This window comes from Dendropsophus ebraccatus, chromosome 14 (assembly GCF_027789765.1).
Source record: "Dendropsophus ebraccatus isolate aDenEbr1 chromosome 14, aDenEbr1.pat, whole genome shotgun sequence".
NCBI lineage: Eukaryota > Metazoa > Chordata > Amphibia > Anura > Hylidae > Dendropsophus > Dendropsophus ebraccatus.
The window spans coordinates 6,900,881-6,915,912 of record NC_091467.1 but is presented as its reverse complement, the minus strand read 5'-3'; the positions used below and the strand labels follow the sequence as shown (position 1 = coordinate 6,915,912).

At 52.1% G+C, this 15,032-nt stretch overlaps 1 protein-coding gene across 5 annotated transcripts in view; it reads left to right on the top strand.

Moving 5' to 3' along the window:
- Positions 1 to 15,032, top strand: part of NOL4L (nucleolar protein 4 like) — a 52,712-nt gene that overhangs the window by 16,461 nt on the left and 21,219 nt on the right. For 4 of the 5 annotated variants that reach the window (XM_069954057.1, XM_069954054.1, XM_069954053.1 and 1 more), the window contains exon 2: positions 6,022 to 6,145. In XM_069954057.1, the coding sequence (XP_069810158.1) occupies positions 6,055 to 6,145 (91 nt within the window). In that variant the 5' untranslated portion in view covers positions 6,022 to 6,054. Of the gene's footprint in view, positions 1 to 5,900; positions 6,146 to 15,032 lie in introns of those variants that run through there. The other variant, XM_069954056.1, reaches the window with a different exon arrangement.

Here is a 15,032-nt window from a genome sequence, read left to right as displayed (position 1 = left end):
ACCCTCTACTGTATACTGACCCCCTTTATACCCTCTACTGTATAAACTGACCCCCTATATACCCTCTACTATATACTGACCCCCTATATACCCTCTACTGTATATACTGACCCTATATATACCCTCTACTGTACCTGTATATACTGGCCCCCTATATACCCTCTACTGTACCTGTATATACTGACCCCATATATACCCTCTACTGTATATACTGACCCTATATATACCCTCGACTGTACCTGTATATACTGACCCCTATATACCCTCTACTGTATATACTGACCCCCTATATACCCTCTACTGTACCTGTATATACTGACCCCCTATATACCCTCTACTATACCTGTATATACTGACCCCCTATATACCCTCTACTGTACCTGTATATACTGACCCCCTATATACCCTCTACTGTACCTGTATATACTGACCCCCTATATACCCTCTACTATACCTGTATATACTGACCCCCTATATACCGTCTACTGTACCTGTATATACTGACCCCCTATACCCTCTACTGTATATACTGACCCTATATGTACCCTGTACTGTACCTGTATATACTGACCCCCTATATACCCTCTACTGTATATACTGACCCTATATATACCCTCTACTCTACCTGTATATACTGACCCCCTATATACCCTCTACTGTACCTGTATATACTGACCCCCTATATACCCTCTACTGTACCTGTATATACTGACCCCCTATATACCCTCTACTATACCTGTATATACTGACCCCCTATATACTGTCTACTGTACCTGTATATACTGACCCCCTATATACCCTCTACTGTACCTGTATATACTGACCCCCTATATACCCTCTACTGTACCTGTATATACTGACCCCCTATATACCCTCTACTATACCTGTATATACTGACCCCCTATATACTGTCTACTGTACCTGTATATACTGACCCCCTATATACCCTCTACTGTACCTGTATATACTGACCCCCTATATACCCTCTACTGTATATACTGACCCTATATGTACCCTGTACTGTACCTGTATATACTGACCCCCTATATACCCTCTACTGTATATACTGACCCTATATATACCCTCTACTCTACCTGTATATACTGGCCCCCTATATACCCTCTACTGTACCTGTATATACTGACCCCCTATATACCCTCTACTCTACCTGTATATACTGACTCCATATATACCGTTTACTGTATATACTGACCCCCTATATACCCTCTACTGTACCTGTATATACTGACCCCGTATATACCCTCTACTGTACCTGTATGTACTGACCCCCTATATACTCTCTATTGTACCTGTATATACTGACCCCCTTTATACCCTCTACTGTAACTGTATATACTGACCCCATATATACCTTCTACTGTACCTGTATATAATGACCCCCTATATACCCTCTACTACTGACCCCCTATATACCCTCTACTGTACCTGTATATACTGACCCCCTATATACCCTATACTGTACTTGTATATACTGACCCCCTATATACCCTCTACTGTACCTGTATATACTGACCCCCTATATACCCTCTACTGTACCTGTATATACTGACCCCATATATACCCTCTACTGTACCTGTATATACTGACCCCATATATATTCTCTACTTTACCTGTATATACTGACCCCATATATACCCTCTTCTGTACCTGTATATACTGACCCTCTATATACCCTCTACTGTAACTGTATATACTGACCCCAAATATACTCTCTACTACTGTACCTGTATATACTGACCCCATATATACCCTCTACTGTACCTGTATATACTGACCCTCTATATACCCTCTACTGTACCTGTATATACTGACCCCATATATACCCTCTACTGTACCTGTATATACTGACCCCATATATACCCTCTTCTGTACCTGTATATACTGACCCCATATATACCCTCTACTGTACCTGTATATACTGACCCCATATATACCCTCTACTGTACCTGTATATACTGACCCCATATATACCCTCTACTGTACCTGTATATACTGACCCCATATATACCCTCTACTGTACCTGTATATACTGACCCCATATATACCCTCTACTGTACCTGTATATACTGACCCTCTATATACCCTCTACTAGGGATGAGCGAACCGAACCGTTACGAACCAGATTTGTTACGAACTTTCAAAAAGTTTGTTACGAAGTTCGTTAAAATTATTACTCCTATAATCCCTTTTATCCTGTTATTATGTGAATATCAAGGTGTGTGACGTCACTCCAGGAACAGGAAGTGCCTGAGCGTCTGTGCTCTTTCTCATTGTGTGTCTAGACTGCAGAGAGAGAGGAGCTCAGTGCTAGTTAGGGAGGGAAAGCACATAGATAGATAGGCAAACAAGTAGATAGCTACAGGGAGGTAGAGAGAGGGAGAGAGATAGGCAGAGATAGGAAGTAAAAAACTTGTGATATCCAGGCAGAGATAGGGAGATAAAAAAAGACAGAGAAAAGTGAGAAGAGTCAGAACCAGCTACCGTTCTGTGACTGAGAGGAGACGCTAGTTGTTGCTGCTGTGGTGGGTGCCGTCAACCCCCGTATAGCTGCAACCAAAAAACTTCATAAAAAAAACGCCAAAAAACTAAAAAAAAAGGTTGTTTGTTTGTGATACCCTGTACATTGCTGCTTTGTTGGGTGCTGTCAACCCCATATAGCTACAACCCACAAAGTTGTTAAAAAACCCCTAAAAAAGTTTAAAAAAAAAAGGTTGTTTGTTTGTTTGTGCTAACCTGTACATTGCTGCTTTGCTGGGTGCTGTCAACCCTGTATAGCTGGCTGCAACCACAAAAGTTCTTTAAAAAGTTTTTAAAAAAAGTACAAAAAACACAAAAAAGTAAAAATAAAAAAAAGGTGTTTTGTGATTACCTGTACATTGCTACTTTGCTGGGTGCCGCCAACCCACAAGATTGTCACTGAATGTTTGTGCCTTGCGGCCAGTAGCTTCTTTCAATTTCCCCCAACAAAAGAACCATGTCCAAGCGTCCTACATCCAGCACTTCACAGGCAGGGACTGCAAGAGGCGGTGAGGCTAGGAGAAGTGGCAGCCGGGGCAACAGGCGTGGCAGCAGGGTGCAGCTACCCCAGTAACCTAGTGGTTCTGTAAGAACCACACAGCCAGCGGTTCTAGATTGGCTTACCCAATCCTCCACTTCCACTGCCCAAAGCTCCCAAACGAGGTCGGCTGGATCATCCGACACCACCCTTACATGGGAGGGTCAGCGAGAGTCCTCTACCCCATCCCCTGTTATTACTATGCCACTCACCTCTGGGGCACCTTCTGCCAGGGAACTGTTGGCAAATCTTCATCTGCCTTTGCATTCTCTACCACTTTTTAGTGATGATGAGGAGGTAGTCCCCCAAAGGCAGCAGATGGAACATGCAGAGACTGCAGAGGAGGTGTTGGCTGTAAGCCAGGGAGGGGCATCCAGTGCCACACCTGAGATCCTGTCCCAGCCCCTGGAGGAAAGTATCAGTGGTGGTGATGATGATGTCGCTGATTGGACGTGGCGCCCCCAAGCACCATTATCAATCAACTGCTGCCTCCTCCTCAAGTAGCCTCTCCTCGATAATACTGGCCTTGAATCGATCAACTGCTGCCTCCTCCTCAATAATACTGGCCTGGAATCGATCAACTGCTGCCTCCTCCTCCTCAAGTAGCCTCTCCTCGATAATACTAGCCTGGAATCGATCAACTGCTGCCTCCTCCTCAAGTAGCCTCTCCTCAATAATACTGGACTGGAATCAATCAACTGCTGCCTCCTCCTGCTGCTCAACTTGTCTCTTCTCAACAATACTGGCCCGAGAGGCGAGCAATCTACTGCTGCCTCCTCCTGTTCCTCGACTTGTCTCTTCTCAACAATACTGGCCTGAGAGGCGAGCAATCAACTGCTGCCTCCTCCTGCTGCTCAACTTGTCTCTTCTCAACAATACTGGCCTGGGTGCAATCAAGTGCTGCTGGATCCTCCTTGTAAACTTTTTTTTTTAATATTTTTTGTCACTATTTTGGCACTTTTATTCACTATATTTTATTAATATTATTCCTATTAGTATTATTATTAATTTTTTTCTCATTATTTTTGCACTTTTTTTCCCACTTTTTTTCATTGTAATATCAACTGCAACTAAATGAAACTATTCCCTATCACACTCCCACTATTGTAGCTGCAATTATTCAGCCGTTAGAGCAAGGTTCGTTTTCGGTTCGGACCAATCCGAACTTCACGAAAGTTCGCTGGATCGAACCGAACCGAACTTTTGAAAAGTTCGCTCATCCCTACCCTCTACTGTACCTGTATATACTGACCCCATATATACCCTCTACTGTACCTGTATATACTAACCACATATATACCCTCTACTGTACCTGTATATACTGACCCCATATATACCCTCTACTGTACCTGTATATACTGAACCCATATATACCCTCTACTGTACCTGTATATACTGACCCCCTATATACCCTCTACTGTACCTGTATATACTGAACCCATATATACCCTCTACTGTACCTGTATATACTGACCCCATATATACCCTCTACTGTACCTGTATATACTGAACCCATATATACCCTCTACTGTACCTGTATATACTGACCCCATATATACCCTCTACTGTACCTGTATATACTGACTCCATATATATTCTCTACTGTACCTGTATATACTGACCCCATATATACCCTCTACTGTACCTGTATATACTGACCCCCTATATACCCTCTACTGTACCGGTATATACTGACTCCATATATACCCTCTGCTATATATACTGACTACATAAATACCCTCTACTAGACCTGTATATACTGACCACTATATACCCTATATTGTACTTGTATATACTGACCCCATGTATACCCTGTACTGTACCTGTATATACTGACTCCATATATACCCTCTGCTATATATACTGACTACATAAATACCCTCTACTAGACCTGTATATACTGACCCCTATATACCCTATATTGTACCTGTATATACTGACCCCAAATATACCCTCTACTGTACCTGTATATAATGACTCCATATATACCCTCTACTATATACTGACCCCATAAATACCCTGTACTGTACCTGTATATACTGACCCCATATATACCCTGTACTGTACCTGTATATACTGACCCCATATATACCCTCTACTGTACCTGTATATACTGACTCCATATATACCCTCTACTATATACTGACAGCATATATACCCTCTACTATATATACTGACCCCATATATATACCCTCTACTAGACCTGCATATACTGACCCCATATATACCCTCTACGTTACCTGTATATACTGACCCATATATATCCTCTACTGTACCTATATATACTGACCTCATATATACTCCCTACTGTACCTATATATTCTGACCTCATATATACTCTCTACTGTACCTGTATATACTGACCCCATATATACCCTCTACGTTACCTGTATGTACTGACCCCCTATATACCCTCTACTGTACCTGTATATACTGACCCCATATATACCCTCTACGTTACCTGTATGTACTGACCCTATATATATATCCTCTACTTTATACTGTCCCCACGTATATTCTCTACTGTACCTATATATACTGACCCCATAAATACCCCCTATAGTATTTTTTGATTGTAGCAGAGTGGAAGGAGCAGGGTCCCCAGCAGTGCAGAGTATTTCCTGAGACAAACAGAACATCTCTGAGCATATGACGTCCGTCAGGTCCGGCCTATGGAGCAGCACAGAGGCCGTATAGTTGTGTGTGTTGGGAGGCTGCTCCTGGGTCTGGGTGCACAGGGCCCTTTGGGATGTCTCTAACTTAACTTCCGGATTTTTAACTTTATTGCACTATAGTGAGGTGGACAAAGTCTGAGCAATATCAGTGAGCGCAGACATCTCTGCACTGGGGGACTGTGTCACTACCAGCAGCCCAATAGGTTGTCAGGCATGATACAGACCACAAGTCAAGGCTGATCATGTCTAATAAACCCTCTGTCCTTTCAGGATGAGATCTCGGTGACCGAGGAAGAGCCGGATATGAATGATCCCACATGGGCAGATAAGGCAGGGAGCCCCAGCGAGGAGGAGAAGATGCGGAGCCCTCAGAACGTTCCGGTTCCTGAGGATGGTGAGCAATGTACTTACTGCCATGGCATGCTAGGAATATAGTGTACCCGACTGTATGGAGGCCCCTGGTATCATGCCGCACTATGGGGAAGGTAAGGGTTACAGAGCGTCTGCAGGAAGGAGGTCAGGGTTATGGCGGGGTGTGTCAAATCTGGAGGAGCCGCATTGTAAAAGGTAAATAGATATATTCCAGTTTAGGTCAAAGATCGTTTCTATAGCTGTTTGAGCAAGTTTAACTGATTGGTGAAATGGTGGCTACAGCTGGTGTGAGCTATTGTGTGCCGAGAGAGGAAGGGAGCGCTGCTTGTGTGCAAGGAGAGGAAGAGAACGCTGCTTGTGTGCAGGGAGAGAAAGAGAGCGCTGCTTGTGTGCAGGGAGAGGAAGGGAGCGCTGCTTGTGTGCCGATAGAGGAAGGGAGCGCTGCTTGTGTGCAGGGAGAGGAAGGGAGCGCTGCTTGTGTGCAGGGAGAGAAAGAGAGCGCTGCTTGTGTGCAGGGAGAGGAAGGGAGCACTGCTTGTGTGCCGATAGAGGAAGGGAACGCTGCTTGTGTGCAGGGAGAGAAAGAGAGCGCTGCTTGTGTGCCGATAGAGGAAGGGAGCGCTGCTTGTGTGCCGATAGAGGAAGGGAGCGCTGCTTGTGTGCAGGGAGAGGAAGAGAGCGCTGCTTGTGTGCAGGGAGAGGAAGGGAGCGCTGCTTGTGTGCCGATAGAGGAAGGGAGCGCTGCTTGTGTGCAGGGAGAGAAAGAGAGCGCTGCTTGTGTGCAGGGAGAGGAAGGGAGCGCTGCTTGTGTGCAGGGAGAGAAAGAGAGCGCTGCTTGTGTGCCGATAGAGGAAGGGAGCGCTGCTTGTGTGCAGGGAGAGAAAGAGAGCGCTGCTTGTGTGCCGATAGAGGAAAGGAGTGCTGCTTGTGTGCAGGGAGAGGAAGAGAGCGCTGCTTGTGTGCCGAGGGAGGAAGAGAGTGCTGCTTGTGTGCAGGGAGAGGAAGAGAGCGCTGCTTGTGTGCCGAGGGAGGAAGAGAACGCTGCTTGTGTGCCGAGAGAGGAAGGGAGCGCTGCTTGTGTGCCGATAGAGGAAGAGAGCGCTGCTTGTGTGCCGAGGGAGGAAGGGAGCACTGCTTGTGTGCAGGGAGAGGAAGAGAACGCTGCTTGTGTGCCGAGGGAGGAAGGGAGCGCTGCTTGTGTGCAGGGAGAGGAAGGGAGCGCTGCTTGTGTGCAGGGAGAGGAAGGGAGCGCTGCTTGTGTGCCGAGGGAGGAAGGGAGCGCTGCTTGTGTGCAGGGAGAGGAAGAGAACGCTGCTTGTGTGCCAAGAAGAAAGGGAGCGCTGCTTGTGAGCCGAGAGAGAAAGGGAGCGCTGCTTGTGAGCCGAGAAAGAAAGGGAGCGCTGCTTGTGTGCCGAGAGAGGAAGAGAACGCTTCTTGTGTGCAGGGAGAGGAAGAGAACGCTGCTTGTGTGCAGGGAGAGAAAGGGAGCGCTGCTTGTGTGCCGGGAGAGGAAGGGAGCGCTGCTTGTGTGCCGAGGGAGGAAGGGAGCGCTGCTTGTGTGCAGGGAGAGGAAGAGAACGCTGCTTGTGTGCAGGGAGAGAAAGGGAGCGCTGCTTGTGTGCCGAGAGAGGAAGAGAACGCTGCTTGTGTGCAGGGAGAGAAAGGGAGCGCTGCTTGTGTGCCGAGAGAGGAAGAGAACGCTGCTTGTGTGCAGGGAGAGGAAGAGAACGCTGCTTGTGTGCAGGGAGAGGAAGGGAGCGCTGCTTGTGTGCAGGGAGAGGAAGGGAGCGCTGCTTGTGTGCAGGGAGAGGAAGAGAGCGCTGCTTGTGTGCCGATAGAGGAAGGGAGCGCTGCTTGTGTGCAGGGAGAGGAAGAGAGCGCTGCTTGTGTTCCAAGGGAGGAAGAGAGCGCTGCTTGTGTGCAGGGAGAGGAAGGGAGCGCTGCTTGTGTGCCGAGAGAGGAAGAGAGCGCTGCTTGTGTGCCGAGAGAGGAAGAGAGCGCTGCTTGTGTGCCGATAGAGGAAGGGAGCGCTGCTTGTGTGCAGGGAGAGGAAGAGAACGCTGCTTGTGTGCCGAGGGAGGAAGGGAGCGCTGCTTGTGTGCAGGGAGAGGAAGAGAACGCTGCTTGTGTGCCGAGGGAGGAAGGGAGCGCTGCTTGTGAGCCGAGAGAGAAAGGGAGCGCTGCTTGTGAGCCGAGAGAGAAAGGGAGCGCTGCTTGTGTGCCGAGAGAGGAAGAGAACGCTGCTTGTGTGCAGGGAGAGGAAGAGAACGCTGCTTGTGTGCAGGGAGAGGAAGGGAGCGCTGCTTGTGTGCCGAGAGAGGAAGAGAACGCTGCTTGTGTGCAGGGAGAGGAAGAGAACGCTGCTTGTGTGCAGGGAGAGGAAGAGAACGCTGCTTGTGTGCAGGGAGAGAAAGGGAGCGCTGCTTGTGTGCCGAGAGAGGAAGAGAACGCTGCTTGTGTGCAGGGAGAGGAAGAGAACGCTGCTTGTGTGCAGGGAGAGGAAGGGAGCGCTGCTTGTGTGGCGGGAGAGAAAGGGAGCGCTGGTTGTGTGCCGAGGGAGGAAGGGAGCGCTGCTTGTGTGCCGGGAGAGGAAGGGAGCGCTGCTTGTGTGCCGGGAGAGGAAGGGAGCGCTGCTTGTGTGCCGGGAGAGGAAGGGAGCGCTGCTTGTGTGCCGGGAGAGGAAGGGAGCGCTGCTTGTGTGCCGAGAGAGGAAGATAGCGCTGCTTGTGTGCCGGGAGAGGAAGGGAGCGCTGCTTGTGTGCCGAGGGAGGAAGAGAGCGCTGCTTGTGTGCCGGGAGAGGAAGGGAGCGCTGCTTGTGTGCCGAGGGAGGAAAGGAGCGCTGCTTGTGTGCCGAGAGAGGAAGAGAGCGCTGCTTGTGTGCCGGGAGAGAAAGGGAGCGCTGCTTGTGTGCCGGGAGAGGAAGAGAACGCTGCTTGTGTGCCGAGGGATGAAGAGAGCGCTGCTTGTGTGCCGGGAAAGGAAGAGAGCGCTGCTTGTGTGCCGGGAGAGGAAGAGAGCGCTGCTTGTGTGCCGGGAGAGGAAGAGAGCGCTGCTTGTGTGCCGAGGGAGAAAGGGAGTGCTGCTTGTGTGCCGGGAGGGTAAGGAACCGCTGCTTGTGTGCCGAGGGAGGAAGGGAGCGCTGCTTGTGTGCCAAGAGAGGAAAGGAGCGCTGCTTGTGTGCAGGGAGAGGAAGGGAATGCTGCTTGTGTGCAGGGAGAGGAAGAGAACGCTGCTTGTGTGCAGGGAGAGGAAGAGAACGCTGCTTGTGTGCCGAGGGAGGAAGAGAGCGCTGCTTGTGAGCCGAGAAAGAAAGGGAGCGCTGCTTGTGTGCCGAGAGAGGAAGAGAACGCTGCTTGTGTGCCGGGAGAGGAAGAGAACGCTGCTTGTGTGCTGAGAGAGGAAGAGAGCGCTGCTTGTGTGCCGAGGGAGGAAAGGAGCGCTGCTTGTGTGCTGAGAGAGGAAGAGAGCGCTGCTTGTGTGCCGAGAGAGAAAGGGAGCGCTGCTTGTGTGGCGGGAGAGGAAGAGAGCGCTGCTTGTGTGCCGGGAGAGGAAGAGAACCCTGCTTGTGTGCCGGGAGAGGAAGAGAGCGCTGCTTGTGTGCAGGGAGAGGAAGGGAACGCTGCTTGTGTGCAGGGAGAGGAAGGGAACGCTGCTTGTGTGCAGGGAGAGGAAGAGAACGCTGCTTGTGTGCCGAGGGAGGAAGAGAGCACTGCTTGTGAGCCTAGAAATAAAAGGGAGCGCTGCTTGTGAGCCGAGAAAGAAAGGGAGCACTGCTTGTGTGCCGAGAGAGGAAGAGAGAGCTGCTTGTGTGCCGGGAGAGGAAGGGAGCGCTGCTTGTGTGCCGAGGGAGGAAGGGAGCGCTGCTTGTGTGCAGGGAGAGGAAGAGAACGCTGCTTGTGTGCAGGGAGAGGAAGGGAGCGCTGCTTGTGTGCCGGGAGAGGAAGAGAGAGCTGCTTGTGTGCCGGGAGAGGAAGGGAGCGCTGCTTGTGTGCCGAGGGAGGAAGAGAGCGCTGCTTGTGTGCCGGGAGAGGAAGAGAGCGCTGCTTGTGTGCCGAGAGAGGAAGGGAGCGCTGCTTGTGTGCCGAGGGAGGAAGAGAGCGCTGCTTGTGTGCCGAGAGAGGAAGAGAGCGCTGCTTGTGTGCCGAGAGAGGAAGGGAGCGCTGCTTGTGTGCAGGGAGAGGAAGAGAGCGCTGCTTGTGTGTCGGTAGATGGGGGTAGTGATGCGGGGAGGGGCAGTAGATGGGGGTAGTGATGCGCGGGGGCAGTAGATGGGGGGTAGTGATGGGGGGGGCAGTAGATGGGAGTAGTGATGGGGGGGGTCGTAGATAGCGGTAGTGATGTGGGGGACAGTAGATGGGATAGTGATGCGGGGGGGGGGGGCAGTAGATGGGGGTAGTGATGCGGGGGGGGGGCAGTAGATGGGGGTAGTGATGCGGGGGACAGTAGATGGGGATAGTGATGCGGGGGGGCAGTAGATGGGGTTAGTGTTGCGGGGGGCAGTAGATGGGAGTAGTGATGCGGGGGGCAGTAGAAAGGGTTAGTGATGGGGGGCAGTAGATAGGGTTAGTGATGCAGGGGGTAGTGATGCGGGGGGCAGTAGATGGGGTAGTGATCGGGGGCAGTAGATGGGGGTACTGATGCGGGGGGCAGTAGATGGGAGTAGTGTTGCGGGGGGCAGTAGATGGGGGTAGTGATCGGGGGCAGTAGATGGGAGTAGTGATGCGGGGGGCAGTAGATGGGGTTAGTGATGGGGGGGCAGTAGATGGGGTAGTGATGGGGGGGCAGTAGATGGGGGTAGTGTTGCGGGGGCAGTAGATGGGAGTAGTTAGGCGGGGGGCAGTAGATGGGAGTAGTGATGCGGGGGTAGTGATGTGGGGGGCAGTAGATGGGGGTAGTGATGCGGGGGGCAGTAGATGGGGGTAGTGATGCGGGGGGCAGTAGATGGGAGTAGTGATGCGGGGGCCAGTAGATGGGAGTAGTGATGCGGGGGGCAGTAGATGGGAGTAGTGATGCGGGGGCCAGTAGATGGGAGTAGTGATGCGGGGGGCAGTAGATGGGGGTAGTGATGCAGCGGGCAGTAGATGGGGGTAGTGATGCGGGGGGCAGTAGATGGGGGTAGTGATGCAGGGGGCAGTAGATGGGGGTAGTGATGCGGGGGGGGGGGCAGTAGATGGGAGTAGTGATGCGGGGGGCAGTAGATGGGGGGTAGTGATGCGCGGGGGCAGTAGATGGGGGTAGTGATGCAGGGGGGGGCAGTAGATGGGAGTAGTGATGCGGGGGGCAGTAGATGGGAGTAGTGATGCGGGGGGGGGGGGGTAGATGGGGGTAGTGATGCAGGGGGCAGTAGATGGGAGTAGTGATCGGGGGCAGTAGATGGGGGTAGTGATGCGGGGGGCAGTAGATGGGGGTAGTGATGCGGGGGGCAGTAGATGGGGTAGTGATCGGGGGCAGTAGATGGGAGTAGTGATCGGGGGCAGTAGATGGGAGTAGTGATGCGGGGGGCAGTAGATGGGGGTAGTGGTGCGGGGAGCAGTAGATGGGAGTAGTGATGCGGGGAGCAGTAGATGGGAGTAGTGATGGCGGGGCAGTAGATGGGAGTAGTGATGCGGGGGGCAGTAGATGGGAGTAGTGATGCGGGGGCAGTAGATGGGGGTAGTGATGCGGGGGGGGGCAGTAGATGGGGGTAGTGATGCAGGGGGCAGTAGATGGGGGTTAGTGATGGGGGCAGTAGATGGGGGTAGTGATGCGGGGGGCAGTAGATGGGAGTAGTGATGTGGGGGGCAGTAGATGGGAGTAGTGATGCGGGGGGCAGTAGATGGGAGTAGTGATGCTGGGGGCAGTAGATGGGAGTAGTGATGGGGGGGGCAGTAGATGGGGGTAGTGATGCGGGGGGCAGTAGATGGGGGTAGTGATGCAGGGGGCAGTAGATGGGAGTAGTGATGCGGGGGGGGGCAGTAGATGGGGGTAGTGATGCGGGGGGCAGTAGATGGGAGTAGTGATCGGGGGCAGTAGATGGGGGTAGTGATGCGGGGGGCAGTAGATGGGGGTAGTGATCGGGGGCAGTAGATGGGAGTAGTGATGCGGGGGGCAGTAGATGGGGGTAGTGATCGGGGGCAGTAGATGGGAGTAGTGATCGGGGGCAGTAGATGGGAGTAGTGATCGGGGGCAGTAGATGGGAGTAGTGATGCGGGGGGCAGTAGATGGGGGTAGTGATGCGGGGGGCAGTAGATGGGAGTAGTGATGCGGGGGGCAGTAGATGGGGGTAGTGATGGCGGGGCAGTAGATGGGAGTAGTGATGCGGGGGGCAGTAGATGGGAGTAGTGATGGCGGGGCAGTAGATGGGAGTAGTGATACGGGGGGCAGTAGATGGGAGTAGTGATGCGGGGGCAGTAGATGGGAGTAGTGATGCGGGAAGCAGTAGATGGGGGTAGTGATGCGGGGGGCAGTAGATGGGAGTAGTGATGCGGGGGCAGTAGATGGGGGTAGTGATGCGGGGGCAGTAGATGGGGGTAGTGATGCGGGGGGCAGTAGATGGGGGTAGTGATGCGGGGGCAGTAGATGGGAGTAGTGATGCGGGGGGCAGTAGATGGGAGTAGTGATGCGGGGGGCAGTAGATGGCGGTAGTGATGCGGGGGCAGTAGATGGGGGTAGTGATGCGGGGGCAGTAGATGGGAGTAGTGATGCGGGGGGCAGTAGATGGGAGTAGTGATGCGGGGGGCAGTAGATGGGAGTAGTGATGCGGGGGCAGTAGATGGGGGTAGTGATGCGGGGGGCAGTAGATGGGAGTAGTGATGGGGGGGCAGTAGATGGGGGTAGTGATGCGGGGGGCAGTAGATGGGAGTAGTGATGCGGGGGCAGTAGATGGGGGTAGTGATGCGGGGGGCAGTAGATGGGAGTAGTGATGCGGGGGCAGTAGATGGGGGTAGTGATGCGGGGGGCAGTAGATGGGGGTAGTGATGCGGGGGGCAGTAGATGGGGGTAGTGATGCGCGGGGGCAGTAGATGGGGGTAGTGATGCGCGGGGGCAGTAGATGGGGGTAGTGATGGCGGTGCAGTAGATGGCGGTAGTGATGCGCGGGGGCAGAAGATGGGAGTAGTGATGCGGGGCAGTAGATGGGAGTAGTGATGCGGGGCAGTAGATGGGAGTAGTGATGCGGGGCAGTAGATGGGAGTAGTGATGCGGGGGGCAGTAGATGGGAGTAGTGATGGCGGGGCAGTAGATGGGAGTAGTGATGCGGGGCAGTAGATGGGAGTAGTGATGCGGGGGCAGTAGATGGGAGTAGTGATGCGGGGCAGTAGATGGGAGTAGTGATGCGGGGGGCAGTAGATGGGAGTAGTGATGCGGGGGGCAGTAGATGGGAGTAGTGATGCGGGGGGCAGTAGATGGGAGTAGTGATGCGGGGCAGTAGATGGGAGTAGTGATGCGGGGGGCAGTAGATGGGAGTAGTGATGCGGGGGCAGTAGATGGGGGTAGTGATGCGGGGGCAGTAGATGGGAGTAGTGATGCGGGGGGCAGTGTGGCGGTGCAGTGTGGCGGTGCAGTATGGCGGTGCACTCTCTATCAGTATATAAGGTGACGTCACTCTGGTCTCTGTGTTTGGACCCGATGTGGCGGAGCTGTCAGTTTTAGGTCAGTGGGGGGAGGGGGGATAATTCCGCCTAATCCGTGTAAGATGAAGTGAGGTTCTGTGAGAGAAGGAAGTGGGGGAAGTGCTGTACACTACACATACTGTATACAGAGGGAAGGGGTCATACTCAGTGCTGTACACTACACATACCGTATACAGAGGGAAGGGGTCATACTCAGTGCTGTACACTACACATACTGTATACAGAGGGAAGGGGTCATACTCAGTGCTGTACACTACACATACTGTATACAGAGGGAAGGGGTCATACTCAGTGCTGTACACTACACATACTGTATACAGAGGGAAGGGGTCATACTAGGTGCTGTACACTACACATACTGTATACAGAGGGAAGGGGTCATACTCAGTGCTGTACACTACACATACTGTATACAGAGGGAAGGGGTCATACTCAGTACTGTACACTACACATACTGTATACAGAGGGAAGGGGTCATACTCAGTGCTGTACACTACACATACCGTATACAGAGGGAAGGGGTCATACTCAGTGCTGTACACTACACATACCGTATACAGAGGGAAGGGGTCATACTCAGTGCTGTACACTACTTATACTTGCTTGTCACTATCCTGTACCCCATTATCAGCGTATCACTATCCTGTACCCCATTGTCAGCGTGTCACTATCCTGTACATTATTGTCAGCGTGTCACTATCCTGTACCCCATTGTCAGCGTGTCACCATCCTGTACCCCATTATCAGCGTGTCACTATCCTGTACCCCATTGTCAGCGTGTCACTATCCTGTACCCCATTATCAGTGTGTCACTATCCTGTACCCCATTGTCAGCGTGCTGTTATCCTGTACCCCATTATCAGCGTGTCACTATCCTGTACCCCATTATCAGCGTGTCACTATCCTGTACCCCATTCAGTGTGTCACTATCCTGTACCCCATTGTCAGCGTGCTGTTATCCTGTACCCCATTATCAGCGTGTCACTATCCTGTACCCCATTATCAGCGTGTCACTATCCTGTACCCCATTATCAGCGTGTCACCATCCTGTACCCCATTATCAGCGTGTCACTATCCTGTACCCCATTGTCAGCGTGTCACTATCCTGTACCCCATTATCAGCGTGTCACTATCCTGTACCCCATTATCAGTGTGTCACTATCCTGTACCCCATTGTCAGCGTGCTGTTATCCTGTACCCCATTATCAGCATGTCACTATCCTGTACCCCATTATCAGCGTGTCACCATCCTGTACCCCATTGTCAGCGTGTCACTATCCTGTACCCCATTATCAGTG